Source organism: Triturus cristatus, chromosome 6 (assembly GCF_964204655.1).
Source record: "Triturus cristatus chromosome 6, aTriCri1.1, whole genome shotgun sequence".
NCBI classification, from domain to species: Eukaryota; Metazoa; Chordata; class Amphibia; order Caudata; family Salamandridae; genus Triturus; species Triturus cristatus.
Window position 1 is genome coordinate 1,891,820,305 of NC_140589.1, and position 21,542 is coordinate 1,891,841,846.

Consider the following 21,542-nt stretch of genomic DNA (forward strand, 5'->3'; position numbering starts at 1 on the left):
GTGGGATAACAGTTGAGGGACCACCTCCTGCGGCCCAGGACTTACGCAAGATTGTTGCCACCCTTTCTTTGATTTGAGACGGGAGGTCATACCACTGCATCCTTATTTCTTCCACCGAGCTCTGTGTCACGACTAAAGCATTTGTTTTCTGCTGCATGTCCTTCGAGATATTAGTCTAGGTCTCAGGCACAGTCATGGATGCACAACTTAACAGCTGCTTATGGTTGATGCAGAACTTCTCAGTTAGTATCTCCATTTCTTTTGTTGAGAAGTTCAGTTTCCACTTCCTGGCCCCTGCCTCCTTCTCTGCCTGATCGCTGGCCATTTTCTGGGTTATTTTAATAGTTTTGTCTCCTCAGGTCACTTGGAATGTACAGCAGTACTTCCCTCCTCATTCTGCCTGCTCGCCTGGCTTCTCCTAGGCAGTACTTCCTGTTGCTGGGGTCATGAGCTTCACCCAGAAAGGAGAAAATGCTTTTTTTTTTAATTCTGTCACAATCTGCGATTTTATTCGCAATTTGCGACTTCATTTGTATATTGCGATCACTGAAGTAATCACAAATTGCAATTACCTATTTAGCGAAAAGACTCGTTGCTGAATCACAAAATCCTGTCGTCTCCGTACGTACATGCCTGATTGCGATTTCTAAATTGCAATCGCAAAAGTTTGCAATTAGGGATTCTCAAATTGGTTCTTTTGTGCATCAGGCCTTAGGTTTATTATTTATTATTATTTATCCAGTGAATTCACATCATTATAAATCACAGTGGTAACGTCATGCCCAAACAGATGCTTGGGAATATACGTTTCCACATGACCAGGTGATATTCCTCTCTGATAGGTTGCGATCTAAACTAACGAAGGTTTTTTATAACTGCCCCCATATTCCTCTCTCAATGGTAGATAGAATTTATATCATTGAAATGGTTAGTTTCATGTTACATAAATAAACTTGGTTTTAGAAAATGGCTGGTAACTTAATTGATGTGGAGAAGTGAGTGGCCATAAGTGGCAAAGAAAAACCTTGCCTGCAGTTGGAGAAAGTCCTTCCTAGTTTAGAATTATATTGATATTACTTACAGCCTCATCTCAGATACTGCATTGACTTGTGATACTGGAAATGAATATGTCAATATAATACAATCCTCGTAAGGGTAATGGAGCGATGTATGGCTTACAGGGCTTCACTTGCAAATGTTTGAATCCTAAAAAATACAAAATATTACATTTCAGACTCGTTTGTCAAATAGGTGCTTTTATGGATTAGAAGGGCTATGACATATAGGCAGCAAGAAGCCTTATCACTGTGCAACAAACGTGAATACCCTGTAGAATTGTCTACCATGATGCCAGAATGGGCCGAAAATATGTATGGGAATTAAAAAAATTACAGAATCAATAAAATTTCACCACGTTAGAAGAAGTTAGACACAAATGTAATATTCATTTCACAAGTAGTTTCTCCAAGTGCCTGCAGTAGAGAAATTATCTTCCGAGCAGACAGGTTAGTGAGAGGGCGGAAGTCCTTCGGGAGACATTCTGTCACTCACCTATTACATGTTACATGGCAAGAGCTTAGAAGAAATTTGTAGCGCTTGAAGCTGGAAATCACAAAATAACCAAAGTAGCTCGGGAATCGGATCTAGGCTATCAGTTTTCCAAGGAAGAATCGGGGGGAGGACAACCAAAGATATCATATTAGCCTTTAAATTCTAACCCCCTCTGTATTCAGTATTTTTCAATACATGAGCTGTACGTAACTTCAGAGCAGATTAACAAATGACAGATCTTATTCCATCTACCTGCTCAAGATATTTCAATGAGATTAGGAACTGGAAGCATATGTTATGGGACCGTGTAAACATCAAGCCCTTTTGGAAGTCTGATGGGCATATTATCAACAAACAGCGATGATTATCGCTAAGCGCGTTTAGTGAGCTTTTCCTTATCATCAGCCATCGCTGGATTTAATCAATGCGATATCTCATTATTATCAACGCTTATCTCCAAGGCGATAATAAATCCAGCAATAGTGGGGAAGTGCGGGAATATCGCATGTAATCCAGCGATAAAAAGTCTGCGATAGGTAAATCCTTGCTTATACGACATGGTGCAGTTAGCCTGACAATCCACCTTCATAGGATAGTATAGCCAAGTCAGGAATTTTGCAGACGTTAGATTCCAGCGTTTCAATGAGATTAGGAAATGGATGCATATGTTATGGGACTGTGTTAACATTAAGCCCTTTTGGGAATCTGTGTTAAATGGCTGCGGCAAGTAGACAATATGTTTTAGCTCCGGTCCCTGTGTAGCATTTTGGGCATGCAACGGGAGCCTAGTGTAAGGGTCTAAAAAACTAAATATGACGCTGTGTTTCACCTCATCAGTCGCTAGATCTCTCACAGCACAAAATGGAGATCAACAGCTTCTCGCATGTTTGAAGAATGGACACAGAAAATGAAGAAGTCACTGGAATTTGAAAGAATTGATTATAAGAGAATGGTTTATGCAAACGATTTGAGAAGCGTTGGTGTTAGATCAAAGAGTGAATCTAAGGATGGACTACTGATGAATGTTTGTTGTCTGAACTGTTAGTTAACACATTTAATCCCCGGTACAATATAAAATGAACAGTGTTCTTTTTTATTTCTGCTCTAATCAAATGCAGTGTAAGATGAATTCACTTCCCAATATAAAAATATCTACTGCTTCTCCCCACCTATGACTCTGGCCACTATTCTTGGATCTATCCTCTTTCTCTTGACACCCTCCCACATCTCCTTCCACTAGGAATGCCTGAGTCCTTTTAACCTGAGGATGCAGCTCCTATCAACTGCAGCCACTGAGGAGACAATGCAAGCATTGAAGAAAACAACATCCACACTTAGCCTCCTCCCCACACAGCCAATGCCCGCATCAAAACAATTGCATTGATAAGACACTGTACAGGCTGCGGGCAACAGTGTCCTTCTCCGTGCGCCCCAATATCCCCATTCGACAAAGTCAGAGACTTTGCGACATCTTCCTATCCCTACTGGCACCAAGATGGATGGCTGATCCTGAAACAAGAACTTACAAAAACCTATATTCTGTCTAAGGCTCAGCTCCTGCACAGCTCACACTGCCAATGACTGTAAACTCCTGCTGTGAGCCGCCTGGGCGCTACACAGTGGGTGATGGGAAGCACACACCCCTCCGGGCGGGCTCAGCTGATGGTATTAATAAAGGGGATCTATGCTGCTCGGGCCAGTTCCAATGGAATCTCGGTGTTGTGTAGGGTGTATGTTTTCCCATCCAACATCAGGTAGGCCTCCCCTCATTGGCCCTCAGCTTCCACCCACAAACAGGCCATCAGCCTGTCTTCTCATTGGCCGGCCTGTCAGAGGAACGCAGAATAATGTTAATGTGCAAGTATTTTAATTTACATATACACATGCATTGTCATACCTTACGTCTCTCTCTCCATTTCCAGCCATGCATTTGGGCAAATTGCCAATGTATCTGAGTCTATTATGTTATGCAATAGACTAGGAGTTTACCCACATACCTTGATAAGGCTTGGTGCACTTTTTTGTGCAGGCCCCGCAGCACTTTTCCTCTCTGGGACAGTTGCCGTCACGTATGCACTTGTTGGGCTCTAATGGGTAGGTACATTTTGTGGTATTGTTTTCAGGAGGACACAAGCCCACTTTGTCTGTAACGGAAAAAGTTTCAATTAACACAACAGCAGTTATTTACTAATGGCTGCCAGGCGCTTCAGTGGTGCTGCTCAATTTTGCATTGCGTCTTTAGGGTTTTAGAATGGTAAGTGTTTGATCCAGTGCTTTGGATCACTTTGCACCATCCTATTAAATAATCCCCAAAAAACACCACTTCCCTGTCAGGACAACACAAATTCATTAAAATCAGTCTTTTTCAATACAAGTAACGAGAAACTATTTACAAAAATATAATTTGAAGGAAGAAAAATACCTGCATGCTTTCTTTTTGTTATTTTCCAATCAAAATACATCGCTTAAGACACATGCTGCAAATTAGCGTGTCGCAGAAGAAGTTGCCGTGCGATCAATTAATCAAGCATTTGTAGAGCACACTACTCACCCGTGAGGGTCTCAAGGCGCTGGGGGGGGGGGGGGGGGGGGGGGTGAGCTGCTACTGCTCGAACTGCCAGGTCTTGAGGAGTCTCCTGAAGGTCCGCAGATCCTGGGTGTGTCGCTTTCGAATGGGGAGGGTGTTCCATGTCTTGGCGGTGAGGTGGGAAAATGATCTGCCGCTGGCGGTCGCTCGTCGGATGCGGGGGACGGTGGCGAGGGCGTGATCAGCGGAGCGATGCTGGCGGTTCGGGGTGTAGAAGGTGAGTCATTCATTGAGGTATACTGGTCCGGTATTGTGGAGTGCTTTGTGTGCGTGGGTGAGGAGCTTGAAGGTGATCCTCTTGTTGACGGGGAGCCATTGCAGGTCTCTCAGGTGGGAAGTGATGTCGTTGTGGTGGGGGATGTTGAGGATGAGGCGTACGGAGGCGTTCTGTATGCGTTGTAGGCGTTGATTGATTGATTGATTCTGTCAGATATTTCTGCATGACGCTGCAGTATTCATGAAGGGAGTGCAGGTTAATCCTTTTCCTCGTATGCTGCTGTGTGCAGCGGAGGAAGTATCAAAGGTTCTAGTCCCATACAGCCCAGAAATGATTTTTATTTGTATTCACTGTCACATTCGACTTGTGATAATCATTGTTACATCCTGCTTTTCCTTCTTCTCTGTCCTTCTTCTGTGTTTGTTTTAAGCCCCTCAGCCTCTATCTGTGATGTCACCCAAGAGTTCCTTTTGTGTATGTTTGATTCTACTGCCAGTTAGATCTGAGGCTGAGCAGCAGGGCAGCTGCTCCCGGTGGGGCTTAACTGGGTTTTAAACTGGGCCTTAACTGAGCTTTAACTGGATCTTAACTGGGGCCTGTATCCTGTACATTGATTCCTGTTTAATGAGAATAAACTTACATCTGGATACAGTAACCCAAGGACTCATCCTTTATTTTATGAAATGTTACACTGGCGACGATTTGAAGGAAGAAACCACGCGTGATCAAAGGAATTTTACAAGAGAAACTACAAGAAATTAAATGAACTGCATGTCCAACCCCTTGATTGCCCCACCGGTGTCTACAACAACTGACAGCCTGAAGTAAGTTGAAATTGAGACATGTTAAAGTATGCCTAAACATTAGATGTCACCTGCTTTTTGAAATCTACTTTTACATGGAATTTGCACCTTGATTTTGAGACTCACACATCGGAAAAAAAGGAGGAGATTTGATTTGATTAACCTTGGATCTGCCACGTGTTTAAAAGGGTGTGTGATTACCTGAACTCTGTGCGCTCTACTTAAAGTACTTTAATCGACCAACTCTTCAAATTCTACAAACTTTTACATATCTGAGAACGAGATCGCTCATGCTCATTAAATGGTACTGTTCGCAGAGGGCAAGAAAAGAAATCTGTTTTATGTATTGTGAACTGTTGGTTGATCTGCTATTTCACTGCATGCCATTGAAGGAAGCCAGAGAACTTCTCATCTGAGCTAAACTTCGTCAGCTCAACTTTGGTGGATTTTGCAACATTTGGCTATTTTCGTTTTTGTAGGGGTCAGTACCATCGCTCAACTTGTGCCGGTTCAACCGTTCTGCAAAATTTAAAAAACATTACAGCTCGCGCTGTCTTACCTGCATCCTACTAGCCTGTAATGAAGCTGAAGTTGTGTTACTTTCATCTCTGCTGTATGTTCTATTTCACATCTGTCTCTTACTTCTGTCAAGGAGGGAGATGTGTTACATCCTGCTTTTCCTTCTTCTCTGTCCTTCTTCTGTGTTTGTTCTAAGCCCCTCAGCCTCTATCTGTGATGTCACCCAAGAGTTCCTTTTGTGTATGTTTGATTCTACTGCCAGTTAGATCTGAGGCTGAGCAGCAGGGCAGCTGCTCCCGGTGGGGCTTAACTGGGTTTTAAACTGGGCCTTAACTGAGCTTTAACTGGATCTTAACTGGGGCCTGTATCCTGTACATTGATTCCTGTTTAATGAGAATAAACTTACATCTGGATACAGTAACCCAAGGACCCATCTTTTATTATATGAAATAATACAATCATTTATTGTTTAAATAGGTCCGAAGCAAAAATCAAATTTCATTTGGCCCACATAACTGTCAAAGCGACCCTCCTTTCACAACTTGAATATTTACACTCTGCGATAAAATTGCAGCGGCCACAAGAAATTTAGGAGCAAAAATACCTTAGGAGTGGATTTGAAGAAACTCAAAACACAATCAAGCATCTCTCAACCCTTCTCTGGAGCAGCCCCCTCCCTGTGCTGCCACTTTCCAGAAGGGATACAAAGTCACACTCATTATATATTCATACAAAACTGAAAATCTCTCATCTCCAGCTCCTGAGATCAAAGTGATGTTTTGCATGTCACTTTCTGGATACATTATCTCCCAAGGCAGGGCTACGGCAGCGCCGGTAGTCCGTCAAGGATGAGTTCTTCTCGGTGTCTCTCAACTCCAGGATACAACTGCCTTCCTGCTCTGGAGCTGCCCTAGTTATAGGTCTGGCGCCCTTTGATGTCCGGACCCTCGCACTTGGAGGTCGGGAGGTCCGGGATGAGGGAGTCCAGACACCCAGCAGGGGGGTGGAGCCAGCGCCCGGGGGAGCTGGAGGGCGATCGGCACCTGGCGGGGGAGAGCCCTCGACACTTCTTTCTCCCATCGACCTGCCAAGTGGTCCGTTCACCTCCTGGGTGGATGGTGGTGCCGGGATGTCGGGGCCTGGCCAGGCCCAGGGTTAGGGTCGAGCGGAGGCCACGCGGCCTCGTGGTGCAGTGTCCAAGATGGCGGCTGGTCCGGCCGGGGAAGCCGGTAGTGGTTCGGCCCCATGATACATAGATGTCCGGGGGCAGGAGTTCCGTCGGGAGACGGGGTGCGGGTTGTTTCTGTGGGTAACACCTGGAGGGCCGGGGCTTGGGCCCTGTCATGCGGGGAGGGAGCAAGCCCTTCATGTGGCCTGTCCAACACCTTCCCTACTCTCTCCTCTAACCAAAGTCTGTTTCCTGCTCTGATATTTATTCTTGTCTCTTTAGCACACTATGTTTCTGCCTTTTTCCTTTAAATGTTTCATCTTTTTCTTCCTTCAGCTTTGATGCTGAACCAATCAAATATCTTTTCAAAGGCTCTCAACATCTCTCCTGATTTTGGGTGTAAGGCTAGTGCAAGCCTTTGTTCTGTATCGGATTAAGGTGCCTCTGAATCCAAGATATCTTTCTAAAGTAGTTCTGATCGGTGCAACTGCCCGATTGAAGATTGTAAACGAATACATTAGAATGTTCGAAAATAGCAAAATGGGTTTTAGTAACTAATCATGAATCACTATTTGGAAGGGGCACGTTGAGGGCGTCTCGTCCAGATTGTGATTGGTTAAACTATATATCAATGTTATGCTATCGACATCCGGTCCCAAAACATTGAAATTCTACTGTCACAACAGAGTGCGTGAGTTAGACCTGGTAATACTTAGGGTGGTTTTCCCCCAATATTTGTGCTTTTTAACTCCTCATTTTGCTGAAACTTTTTGTTGGTCTTAGGACTCTGAACCCTTTCGCACTGCTGATCAGTGCTAAAGTGCATGTGCTTCTTCCCTAAACATGTGTGTAATTGGTGTATTCCTGATTAACATATTTAATTCACTTCAAATTCCCATGTTAAGTTGTACACCATATACCCAGGGCCTGTACGTTAAATGCTACTAGGGTGCTGCAGCACTGTTGTGCCACCCACAGAGGCAGTCTTTCAAACCTGTCTCTGGTCTGCCACTACAAAGGCTATGTCTGCAGTTTAGTACCACTTCAACTTGCAATTTAAATCTGCTCACCAACCCTTAAACTTTCCTTTTCTTATATATAAATCAACCCTAAGACAGACCTTACGTAGGCAAAGGGCAGAGTGCTATGTAAGTAAAAGGTAGGACATGTAATGCTACGTTTTGCATGTCCTGGTAGAGACAAAGAGCTAAATTCATTTTTCACTACTATGAGGCTCTCATACGTTAGCATTGGGAATTCCTTAATACATTTTTAAGATGTAATTCCTAATCAGAAAGAAGTAGCTTTTTCATGTTTCATATCTTTGGAATGGTGATGATAAATCTTCATTAGTGGCTAAGGTGGATTTAACTTTACTGTTTTAGAAATGGCACATTTAGAAAGATGACATTTCTCTGCACTTACTGTTTTATGTGCCTGACAGGCTGTCTCAAAAACACATCTGGGGGGTGGTGGAATGACAGCTACACTTTGTGCATTCCCTTTAGATAGTCAACAACATAGGAAGGATAGGTGTGTCTGAGTATCCCTCTGCATACATTTGCATTCTGATGGCCTTGCCTGGGTATGATGGAAGAGAGGGGCTAACCTGTCGCTTTACTCAACTTTGTCCCCACACAAAGGGCTGATTTAGCCCCCATAGATAGCCTGGCAAACAGGGCTAAGAAGCTCTGCACATCAGAGAGCTGCTTTGAAGTCCCCCCCCCACATCAAAGGCACATTTGGGTATAAGTACTGGGACTCTGATCCCCTCAAATCAGACACTGCTGTAACTGAAACTCTGGCAGAGGAGCTGCTAAACTGCTTAAAGCACTCAACTGGACTGCTGATTTGGAAGGCCTGCTCTTTCGTTTGTTGCCCTGCTGCCAGCTGTTACCTGACTTTGCTGAAGGAGAGCTGGACTCCAAGTGCTCTCCAAGGGCTTGTTGGCTTGCTTCCTGTTGCTTGAGACTCCGGAATATGCAGTCTCCTTAAAGTACAAGTTACTTACCTTCGGTAACGATGTATCTGTTAGAGACGTTGTCTACCCGCAGATTCCTTAACTTAGAATTATCCCCAGGCGTCAGACTGGATTCGGAATTTTTTTGCAGCAGCAGCACCTCTGCGTGCTGGGGGACGGCGCCACATGACCCTGCCCTGACGCCGACCATGGACTTGATGTCAGCGAGGTCATATAAGTCCATCCCGGCGCGCTGACGTCAGTTTTCTTCGGAGAAACGTTTCCGCGGCACAACGCGGAGCCACAAACACAACTGTGAAAGTATGGGAACAGTGTGCGAAGAAGGAAAACCCCATAGAACAAAGAAATCGATTGATGCATAACATCATCATAGAGGACAGTGTCAGACACTGAATACCAAAAGACCTAGAAGTAAAGGCAGAGTATCGCTCTGAGAAACAACCTCAGTAATCGAAGCGGAGACCCTCCCCAGAGGCTAAGTAACAAGGGAAGAATGTCCCGACAGACAACAGAAAGACTGCCATTACAACGCAGAACTGTGCCGGCCAACAAGGGTGGAGCACAGGAAGAACAACAATCCACTGAGAGATGACATTACAAGGAATGGCGCTTTCCCCTGTAGAGATTGAAGGGCCGAGGCACAGCTCAACAGATCCCAAAGAAGGCGACTGCAGAGGAGACAAGAAACCCTAAACCGATGGGGGAGGTGGGAGGGAGGGAAAGAATAGGAGAAGACCCCACACTGGAAGGACCAGAGTGGATGAATACAGAGAAAAGGACAAATAAATCCCCTGGGAAGGCGAAGCGAAAAGCACCACTCCACCTGCAGAGAAGCCACCCAGAGGGAGGCGAATGCAGAAGACAAAGTCTGAGAGGGTTGCACCAACTGGAGTTCTCTGGATGGAGACTAGTGTCAACTGAAAGGAGGCAAGGTCGAGAACCCCACCTGGAAAGTTCCTCGCAGAACGGGGAGGATGGGTGGGCCTTAAGGAATCTGCGGCTAGACAATGTCTCTACCAGATACATTGTTACCGAAGGTAAGTAACTCGTACATCTGATAGAGACATCTAGCTACAGATTCCTTAACTTAGAATAGATACCACAACCATACCCTAAGGGGGGAGGTGGGTCTGCGACAGAACAACAAAAAGTGCCCGAGAGCACTGAGCCGGCAACAGGGTGACGGACTATGAGGAAAGCTGTGGCGGTGCAGCCAATCAGCAGACAAACCTGCTCGGAAGAGCAAAAGACAATTGGAGGCAAAGGTACCACGAGACGACCCGAAGGGTGCGAGACCACACCCGTGTGAATACGGGATGGAATAACGACACTAAGCCATATCCCAGAATGGAAGAGAGAGTTCATAATGAAGGTAGGAAGAAGAACTATTCCCAGAGCCCAATGGTGCGCTAAGTTGGCACCAACCAAGATCTAGAGGACAATATGGAGTGACATAATCAGAGCCTACCCAGCGGGCCTACGCAAGGGAGGCCGGACAGGCAGCAGCCAGGAGGCAAAGGGCAAGAGGCAGGAACTGAGCAACGTACCAGAAACACAGGCGTGAAACATAAGACACGCCAAGTGCAAAACTCAGTCACAAGAAAGCGTAGTTAAGATGAGTACGGGACTGCCCAACAAGGCAACTTGAAGGCAAAGGGGAAGAACGCACCCAAAGGGAAACAGAGATGCAGGGTGCAGCACTCGAGACGACTCTCAGAAGTGGAACTGTCCCTCAGGCACACCAAACACTGATAAGGGTGACACCCAAAGGAAAAAAGACACATCTGAAGGGTGTGTCATCCGAGGCATCGAAGGTGCCTATAGGAACTGTGAATAAGGGCACGCAGAGCTGTGAAGAACATCTGATCCCCAGAACCACCACCTCCAACCGGGAGGAGAAATGCACCCCCACAGAAGAGCGGGACTGTTTAGTACATGAACAGGACAGACAAGACCTCTAAGAAGAAGAGCATCCAGAAGAGGAGGCTCACCCTAGGGAGCGGAACCATGGGAACTGTTGTCGCCGAAGCAGCATGAAAAGGCACCGAAGTGTACTATAAAACGTGCAAAGGAAAAACAACGCCGTGCAGAACAATGGCAATCCTGAGGACAAGGCACACAACTGCTCCCCGAAAAATGGGTATACAGGACCAGACCTCACAGAGTGAAGATAGGCGGAGGCGTATAAAAAGGGTACCCAGTGGTCAGGAACATGCGGTTATATATAGAAAGGGCGAGCAACGAGACCAGCGCAGCTGCGAGCGCTATAACAGGAACCCGCCTAATCCACCGGTGGCAGGGTGGAAGCCTCGGAAGAAGCGTGTTGAAACACACTGAAAAGTGTTAGTAACAAGGAAAAAACATCTAGAAGAGACCTGAGGCATGTGGGAGGCAGTGCCAGAAGGCACAATATGGAAAACCGCCCAAACGTCAAGATAATGACGCCAGGAGACCCCAAAGGGACGTCCATGCCCACCTGGCGTGCAGCAGAGCTATACAATAGCATACAAGTACCCCACCTGGGGTATATAACGCCCCTCAGAATAAACAGGGAAACACCTCTGAGGGTAAACCACAGTCAGAGGTCAAGACACGAACAACCTGTGGAACAGTGCCACAGTCGGCTTACTGTTAGCCCAAAACGCACAGTCCAACTTGTAACACTGAATGAAAGTTGCAAAAAGAAAGGGGGGTTAACCACCCCAGGATAGGACGACCCGAGACCTGCCAAGTACATGCCTATGATAGAGTCGGCGTGGGTATTAACCAAAAGGACCCCATCAAAAGGCAGGTCAACAAGGCGCTCCCGAATATTTTCCGGGAAGACCCCATCCCACAACCAAGCATGTCGTCGTAGTGCAACAGAACCGGCCATAGCCCGGCCTAAGGAGTCTGAGGTATCGAGGGCCGACCGGATAGTAAATTCTGCCAGGTCATGTCCGTCACGGACTTGACGGAGCAGGTCAGCACGAGCACCCCCAGAGGTAGAAGAGAGAAGAGACTCGGCAGAGTCCCAAAGGGCAGAAGTAGCCCGAGCCAACACACACACTGTATTTAGGGAGCGAAGAGCCATGCTAGTGGAGGCGAAAGTGTTACGACCCAACGACTCCAGCCATCTAGACTTCCGGGAGGGAGAAAGCAACAGCAGAGGCAAAGAAGGAAAGGCAGTCTGCAGAACTAACCCCTGTTCGTCCGGATGAACAAACAAGCAAACCGGATCGGTCGGGGCAGGGAGGTGGCAGTGCAGGATGGAACGAGCCACTGGCTCACCCGACGCCGGCCGAGCCCAGGTCCCCAGAAGGGCAACATAAAGGGAGGCTTCGAAAGGCAGAAGCAGCTCTACATCCCCTGAACCGTGGTGGAGAACCTCCAACAGGGGGTCAACAGGCAGGGTAACTGAAGGGGGCTGCATACGCAGAATGCGTGCGGCCATAGAAACAACCCTCAGAAATGCCACACCAGACTCGGAAGCCCTCCGAGGAGGGGACAGTAACACTCATCTGTGGGTGAGGGCTGTAAGTTGAGCCGCCCACTCCAAGGGGATTGTCTGATGAAAGGAGGAGCAGACCAATGTCCAAAGGTAGGAAGCCCCATGGACAAATGAGGGTCCTGAAGGGGCTCTTGAGGAGGCGGAGAATCTGCTGGAGCCACAAACTCCAGCGCCGACTCGGCCTCGTCCGGCGCTGGCTCGGCCTCGCCCGGTGCCGACTAGGCCTCAACCACAACAGGCTCCGGTTCCGAAGTGAAGAACAGAGCTGGGAAGGCAAATCTTCGGCGCCGGACCGGCACCGACTCGGCCTCAACCACAACAGGCTCCGACTCCGAAGTAAGGAAACGGAGCCGGAACAGGGGAGGCAAGTATATGGTGCCGGACCGGCATCGGCTCAGCCTGCGAAGAGACAGCTGCCTGTCCAGAGGGCCGAGGGGGACTCGGAAACGAGCTGCGAGTACCAGCAACCACCTACGACGCCACAGGGAGCCCCACAGGACAATACGGCGTGTTAGGGGCGCTATGGGCCAAAGAGGGGGGCCCAGCCGGGCCACGCCCTAATGACGCTATACTTCCATCATCCCTAGAGGCACGGGGCCCAGTCAGTGCCAGGGGCGAACCTACCAGCGAGGCCACTGGAGACCCCGCACGCAGCAGTGGGTCCGAGGACACTGCAGGGAGAGGAGGGGACCCAAGGGAGGCCTGCAGGGCCGCGGCATAAGCTGCCATCTGGGTCCAAGTCGCCCCCATGCCAGGAAGTGGCAGATAGGGGAGGGCAGACACTCAGGGCGCATTTTCGGAGAAGTCCAGGAACTAGTGCCCCCAACAACAGGAGGAAGGGAGGTCGAGGACCTCGGCGACAGGCACCAGGACTTACAGGAACGGGTGAGCAACACATACGGAAACCAGACGGCGACTGACGCCGCAAACGGAACCCACTGCCACTGGGACCTGCCGCTGAAGAGGAGGCCGGGGGCCGTGACGACTCCGACTGGGACAAGCGAGCCGAAAGTAGATTCATCCGGCACTCCCGCCGGTACTTCGGCTTAAGTTGTTGGCAGGCGCCACTATCCGTTGAGTCGTGGTGTTCGCCCAGACACCACATGCAGATAAGGTGTGGGTTGGTCGCGGACATTTGCCGCGAACAGGAGGCACACGTCATAAAACCCGAAGGAATCGCACACTGTTCCAGACGCAAAGTGTCGAAAGGGGCCTGAAAACAGGTCAGAGGAACCGCTTACTCCGGATCCGCGTTGTACGCAGAAAAGAAGGAAACTGACGTCAGCGCGCCGGGAGGGACTTATATGACCTCGCTGATGTCACGTCCGTGAACGGCGTCAGGGCGGGGTCCTGTGGCGCCGTCCCCCGGCACGCAGAGGTGCTGCTGCAAAAAAAAAATTCCGGATCCTGTCTGACGGCTGGGGATAATTCTAAGTGAAGGAATCTGCGGATAGATATCTCTATCAGATGGAAAATGTGCTGCTCTTTTTTTAAAGCTGACTTTATTTTAAATGTGATCACAGATATAGGGGCCTACAGACCCCAGCGGGCCAGCATCCCTGTAATGGCATCCAATTATAGCGTGAATCTGGTTTCTGCGATTGCAGGGACAATAGGCAAAACTTGTTACAGTTATTGCCAAGTTGCCCATGAGTAACTTTCCCTCAGGGGAACGTCCTCAGCACAGATAATATTAATGGAAAAATAAATGCCATTAAAACGCCTGCAAGACCATGGCCAGGTTGTGCTGTGGACCCCATGTGTTGACCTAACTTTATCAGTCATTGCCCGGCACCATTGTCAGCCATTAAACGTCTTGAGAATGCAGACTATAGTCAACTCTAAACAGGGGCCAAGATACAGGAAAACTCACAGCCAAGTTATCACATATATTAAAATAGTTTCCCAAAGATATGGCAATTACAGAAAGAAAAGGTCACCAAGGAGTACTTTCATAGACCTTGGACTGCTGATAGTTTATATCCATGTCTTTCTCTGTGGTGGAGTTAGGACATGCAGCACATTAGTGACTGGTTCAGGGGCATGGACTGCATTTGCCTCTGTCTTTCACTACCTGTATTGGCTAAAGATTACACTGAATTAATTCCATAGTGACTCTCTGCGTGCAAAAAGATGAAATACAGTATCATATCCTTTGAGATGTCATCAGTTATGTAATCAACAATGTCATTGAACATGTAATCAGTGATGTAACATTTGAGGTCATAGTCAGTGCATGGTGGGGCACAAGTTATAGTTACCTCGTAGAAGTATAACTGGTGATTTACAGAAGGATCAAGGGTTACAGCATGAACATATTGAGTGTCCACGAGCGGCCCAGAAGAGGCTTTTCTGGAACCCGCATTATATGCATTAATTAAGAACATCTATGGGTTAGAGCATGAGCTGTGCACAGTTCAGATCAGATTCAAGAAGTGGAAGCCACTGCTCTGTTTCCCAGCATGTCCTTCACACAGCGCAATTTCAGCAAACACAGATGCATGGACATGCTGTGAACCTGTGCAGTGATGTGGAACGCTCTCATTCTACAGCCCCAGGACCACCAAGCTGAACATTCTTTCCTGCTGACCTCATATGAAAATGAAGCTCAGAAAGGGTGGTGCCGAAACAAAGCTCCACACTTGGTAACAGCACCCACACAAACCACTGTGACCCTGTTTATTGCCAACATGATGAATTGTGCTGCTGATCCCTTCAAGCCTGGAACAGTGCCTGTTGCACAGAGCACAAAGTAAAAGTACCTTGTACAACTCTCCCACATGCCTGAAAGGGGCTTAACCCCCCACTGCTTTTGAATAAACCCCTTGCAGAGTACACAAATATACACACTGCTGACACAATTTTCTGCTTATGTTTCAGATGTGGTGATGATGCAACATTTAGTTATGCAGAAGAGGCCAATATTGCGGGTAGGACCTGTGCATGTATCACATTCCATGGTAGGCAGCAGTGTCCTACTGCCTGCCATCTGACAGATGAACCTGGAGATCTGTAACTATAAAGACAGCATCATGAGAGTGCTATAATGTACAGTGTAACGTGTGCCCCACTCCAGAGTGTGGGTGAACAGAAACATGCAGCTGGTGTGCTGTATAGAAGTATCTATATGGGTGAAATGAAAACCTAGAGCCAATATGTGGCGTATCTAGGACTGGATGGGCCATTAACTTCAGAAGGCAGGTGTCCAGCGGGCCAGTTGCATTGAAGCCTCCAGGTCTGATAAACTGCTGATTGACATGTCTTGCTGAATGCAGTCACTGCCCATTGTGTTCTATCACCCAAGCAAGGCCTGGCCTGGACCCTGAGAAGAAAAGAGTTGCCTGACATTGGAAAGTTGACCTTTCTGCAGGGTCATTCCCCAATCTTTTGCCTTCCTCTTCTTCCTATTTTGCTGAATTAATTTTTGTTGGCTTTAGGACTCTGAGCACTTTACCACTGCTAACCAGTGCTAAAGGGCATGCACTCTTTCATCTAAACATGGTAACACTGGCTCATACTCAATTGACATATTTAATTTACTTATATGTACCTAGTACAGTGCACTACATGTGCCCAGGCCCTGAAAATAAATGCTCCTAGTGGACCTGCAGCACTGAGTGTGGCACCCACTAAAGTAGCCCTTTAATTAGGTCTCAAGTCTGCCAGTCCAGAGCTTGTAGGTGCAGTTTACACTGCCATATCGACCATGTAAAATAAACCCTTTGCCTGGCACAACCCTTTCCTTTTTATACATATACATCACCCATAAGGTATACCCTGGGCATCCCTGAGTCAGGGTGCAGTGAATTTAAATGGTAGGACATGTACTTTTAAGTTTTACATGTCCTGATAGTGAAAAACTCTCAAGGTTGTGTTGTACTACTGCAAGGCCTATTTCTCCCATAGGATAACATTGGGATTAACTTATTACATGCTATAAGTGTAAATTCCTATGAGGAAGAGATGAACTCTCCAAGTCTGGTGTCTCTGGAATCACAGTTTAAAATCTAAACTTATGGTGAAGTCGGAATTTAGTTTGCAATTCTGAAAATGCAGCTTTTAAAAAGTTGGCATCTTCTTAACTTAGCCATTTATCACCTGCAGCTTTCCTCTGGTCATGTGACTGGGTGTAGTTGGCAGTTGTGCTTTTTGTATTCTTCCTAGACAGCCAAGCCACACAAAATGGGAGCTCAGATGTGAATGGATGGCCAGCAGTGGCAGGATGGGAGGGAGGAGCTAGGCTGAACCTCACCATGAATAGGCTGCATCCTGTCTCCATACAAAGAGTCTAACTACCCTGTATTGTTACTGCAGCCCCCTTGGAGCTAGGGCAGGGGAGGTAGGCAATTCCTTTTAAAAAAATATATATTTTTTATTGTCAAGACGAAGTACAGTCATACAAGCAAAAAAAGCATAATAAAGAAATCAAAGACAAAAAAAACAAAAGGAAAAAGACAAAAAGATGGGAACTCTCCTAAAATATTTCGCAACCATATATACATATGACAATCAATAAGCTTTTAACATGTATTTTATGGCTCTTCTAAACAGCCCCATATGGACCTATACTTTTGCAGAGCCTGAATACCCCTTGCTTTAGCCAGAGTTTTTTCCCTTTCCCCAGTTTCTTTAAGAATTAGCCACCATTCAATCTCAGTAGGGGGTTTGGGAGAGATCCAGGCTCTATCAATCGCCAGCCGGGCAGCAACCAGTATAATTGTCAATATAGGCCTATTCCGACCGCAGTCTTCTTTGTACCCTAACATCTTGTCAGTTGTCGAAAACATGAGGTCACCACCAAGTCTACATTTAATTGCTGCTAATATCTTATCCCAAAACACCCTTAAGGCAGGACACATAACAAACATATGAACAATGCCAGCCACATATAACCCCTATTTAGGACAGTTCTGACGTATCCCTCTATGAATCCCTCCCCATCCAACCCCGCCTTGAGACCATCTGGCAATCCTCTCAGGGGTATAATAAAGTAAACAAAGTGTCCGAAATTGCTGCAGCCGTAGATTCACAGAGTGTACAGAACGCGGAATAGTATCCAAAGCTATCTTAATGTTTCTATAGCAATATTTTCCCCCAGAATCTCACTCCACCTGGAGGCCAATTTCTTACAACCCTTTGCTCTACTCTGGCACAGAATTTGATACGCCTTGCTAATGGCGGCCCGCCGGTTCTGAGCATACATACACTCCCACATATCTGACCCAGAGACACTCCGAACGGCTAAATTTCCAACGAAATAGTCCCTAATCTGTATATATTTGAAAAACAGTCGTTGAGGGACATCAAATGTTAACTGGAGATTCTCAAATGTCTTGAAACCATTACAATCATATAGTTGCCCGAGAGAGTACGCCCCATAACTAGGCCACTGACGGGCCATACCATCCTGAAATATTCCAGGCAGCACTGGATTACCCCAAAGAGGTAGTTTACTATGTACAGGAGAAGGAGAAAATCTAATTTTAATGCCCTGCCAAATATGTACACAATCTCTAATGGTCTTGAACCTTACACATTTAAAATAATTAGGGTCATTAATTCGATATAAAAACATCTGGCTCTCTCCCCCAAGGACCAGCCAATACCAGAAATCCATTTGCTCGGGGTTCAGGAGGCTACCTAAGCGGCCAACAAAAGCGGCCCAAAAATAAAGTTTAAAATCATGTTTAAAATCAATTTTCTGTCTTGAGTGGCACAGTGAGGGGAAATCCGTGGGTTACAAATAGACATCTGAGACTACACCAAGGTGTAGCAATTTCAACCTGGGTTTTTATCAAGCAAGAGCTGCTAAATTTGTTAAAGGAGGTTTAAGATTGGTCTATGCTGAGGTTGCGACAATAGAGGAGATTCTCTGTTGGTAACCAAGTAGTCAGAACGCAACATGCCACACATGAAGACAATGCTTTATCTTTTTTATTGATTTCGTGAGATGAATGTTGGCTTGAGGTTCTCGCGCACTTACTAAGAAATTACACATCACATTCAACAGCGTTGGAGGTTGTGTAAGCTCCAGTTTGTGACAGATTTCAACCTTTAATAAAGGAAGTATAAAGCTTGAACTGATCATTCCTTATGCTACAACAAACAATGCAACAGAGAAACAATGGGATTGGGGAAAGACTGGTGAGCAGCACAAACAAGCTGTGGTAAATGTAAACACACATGACCAGAAACACACTTCCCACCCTGACTTGGAATATACCATGTATAAATGTCAGTGTTTTTCATTTCTAAGCATTTTCTCCTCTACCAGAGGAGGGTCTCCAACCAGGCAACTGCAAAACGTTCAGTGCCCCCCCCCCCCAAGGTGTCACCTGTGACGCGCTACCTTGCCTGCCCCATGCCACACTTGTAATGCGCTCCTCTAAGGCGTCCAAGCAGTGTTGTCTGGAAAGGTCTTGTGAAGAGAATCACTGGTGCAGCTTCATTTGAACTAAGAAAGTTTAATTCTCCCCCTCTTTACCAAAGAGTTTACCAACACATCTAGTTCAGGATCTTAGTCTATAAAGAGAAAACAACAGAAAGACTAGAGGGCCAGATCTACGAACGATTTCTGAGTCGCAAATCAGTCCGAATCTGGTTACGGGATGCAAAAAAGGGGGAATGTTATGTACGAAAAACACTTGAAAACTTAAAATTGCGATGCAACCTAATTGCGACTTACAAAATGTTGCAAATGAAAATGGCAAGTCGGTATTAGGGAATCACTAATACCGACTCGCAAACTGGATGTGTATGTCAGTTGCAAATAGTCGCAATTTTCCGCGTTCGCACATGTAATTTTCCACCAATTCAAACCAGGTGGTAAATGGGTGCAAACTATAAAAACTGGCCCAGATGGCGCCACGTCTGTCCACACTGGCTCCCTTTCACCTGATAATGAGGAGGATGCGCATACTGGTTGCTCAGCACAGGAGGAGGTGGAGGCAAGCAATGCTGTTTTGTGCCAGGCTGGCCCTTTTTCAACAAACAGAAGAGGGATTTTATTACCAATGCAGGCTGGCTAAGTAGCACAGTCATCCTGGATATCAAAGACCTTTTAAATCCACATTTAGAAGGCTGCACTCTGTGCAGCAGCTACGTCCCCACCAATGTGCAGGTGTTGTGCTCTTTAAACCTATTGGCCATTGGAAGTTACCAGGATGTGATAGCCTTTGCAGGACGGGTGTCTGGGAGTTCGCTGTTTCATTTCTTCAGGAGATTACTAGATGCCATGCTAATCTACATCCACCTCTACATATACCTGCCCAGTAATGTGCAAGAAATAGAGCATGCGAAAATGATAATTCCCAGGATTGCAAATTTCTCCAGGTGATAGGGTGTATAGATAAGACACATGTGGCCATATGCCCACCAACGCATGTTCAATATTTATTTAGGGACTTCAATAATACCCATTCCCTTACCATTCGAGGTGAATGCAGTGCCCATAACAAAATCACTGATATAGTGACACTAGTTCCCGGAAGCACCCATGACTCCTAGATGTTTAGGCACTGCAGATTTTACAGACGACTGGAAAGAGGGGAGTTTGATGAGGGATATTTATTAGGTGCAGAAAATACATGTCCAATCGCATATGTAATTGCCCAGTACACGCGAAATGCATGTTGCCTCACACTAACGTATGTTTTTCAGGAGACAGTGCATATGCCCTGCACCCATGGATTCTCCTACCATACCTCTCTCTCACCAAACAGAATGAGAGGGGATATAACACAGCACATCGTTGCCCCAGAATTGTCATTGAGCGGGTATTTGGGCTGCTGAAATCACGGTTTTGTTGCCTGCACAAATGTGGGGGCGCCCTGCACATTGCACCATAAATTGCCTGTAAGATGGTAGCAACCCGTGTCACACTACACAACATTGTCTGCAGCAGAGACCTACACATTGCAGTGCCAGATTCTGAATCTGACGATGAACAACCTGGACCCCCCAGCTCAGCATCCAACAGAGGAGAGCAAAGCAGTGGAAGGGAGGAGGTGCAGGGACAACATTGCCACACATGTCTCTGCAAGGTAAGTCATGATTAGTTACACCTAATGAAAACAAATACTTGCACAAAAGTTTGAGTGATCAAACTGAACTGGATGTGTCATATGTTTCACCACTGTTTCATGGTAATCTGGCTTGCACATAAATATATGAAACATTACTTCAACAAGAAGGCGGATTAGAACACCTATCTAACATTAAACACATATACAGGCACACCAGCATCCTTCCCCTCAATTTATCCTGTAAATATGTCCAATATGGGACATGCCACCATGTGGAGGTGCTGAAGTACGGCTACTACTGCGTCGCAGCACTTGAGCGTCTGTGGCAGATATGCTGCTGACACTCAACAATTCCTCACTGACGGGTTGTTCCTCAATCACCCCACTTGTAACCTGCGCTCTTTGTATGGCTTCCACTGCAGTGGTATCGTGGTCAAGGCTCCTCAACACACCCCACTGGAGGGTCCTATGTCCACCTGCAGTGACACAGCGCGCTTTGACAAGGCTGAGGTGACATGTCTAAGCCCTCCAGTGGACCTTTTCAAGGCACCCCTCAACACAGCTCTGCTCCTCTCTGAGCCTCTGGTTGGTAGTATCCTCTGCCCTCTGTGTGTATAGTGTAGCTATGACATCAGTGAGGTTGTCCATTTTAGTGTATCGAAGCCCACTGATGTTGCATGCTGTATGGTATGCAGTTTACGGTTTATGCATGTCATTTCTTTGTGCTGCAGGTGCTGAATTTGCAGCCTGGATGCCTCAAGACCACTGAACAGCGCTTCCTGTTCGGCATTTCACTGGGCCTCATTAGGCGGCTGAATGTCAGGTGTATCACAGCAGCGAAGAGCATGCAGTGCAGTACTCTGGTGTCGGGCCTCACAACATGCGGCTGGATTGGGGTGGGCGGCTGGATGTCATCCTCATATGAGGGTGACTCTGGGAAGAAAGACGCACCACTGCCGTGGGCATGAGGTGGTGTGGGCAGGCTCTCCCCTATCCTGCTTCTCCCTCCTCCATTTCGACCTGTTCTTCTCACCAGCTGAGGATTCCATTTCTTCCTCAGTGGCATGTATTTGGAGAATAGACATGCTATTACTTCTTTTATATAGGGGACCCGTTTTGTCTTTAGTTCTACTATATGATGCAATAAATGTCTGACACTGACTGCACTTTGTGATTATTTGACTACAAGTCCCATGATGCAC

The 21,542-nt window shown here is 46.6% G+C and overlaps 1 protein-coding gene across 1 annotated transcript in view; it reads right to left on the minus strand.

Annotated features, from left to right (window-relative positions):
* Positions 1-2,384: 2,384 nt before the first annotated feature.
* LOC146822325 (uncharacterized) overlaps positions 2,385-21,542 on the minus strand; it is a 670,174-nt gene continuing 651,016 nt past the window's right edge. The window contains exons 13-14 of the mRNA XM_085610040.1: positions 3,549-3,695; positions 2,385-2,470 (exon numbers count right to left, since the gene is read on the minus strand). Coding sequence (XP_085466166.1) covers positions 2,385-2,470; positions 3,549-3,695 — 233 coding nt within the window. The remainder of the gene's footprint in view (positions 2,471-3,548; positions 3,696-21,542) is intronic.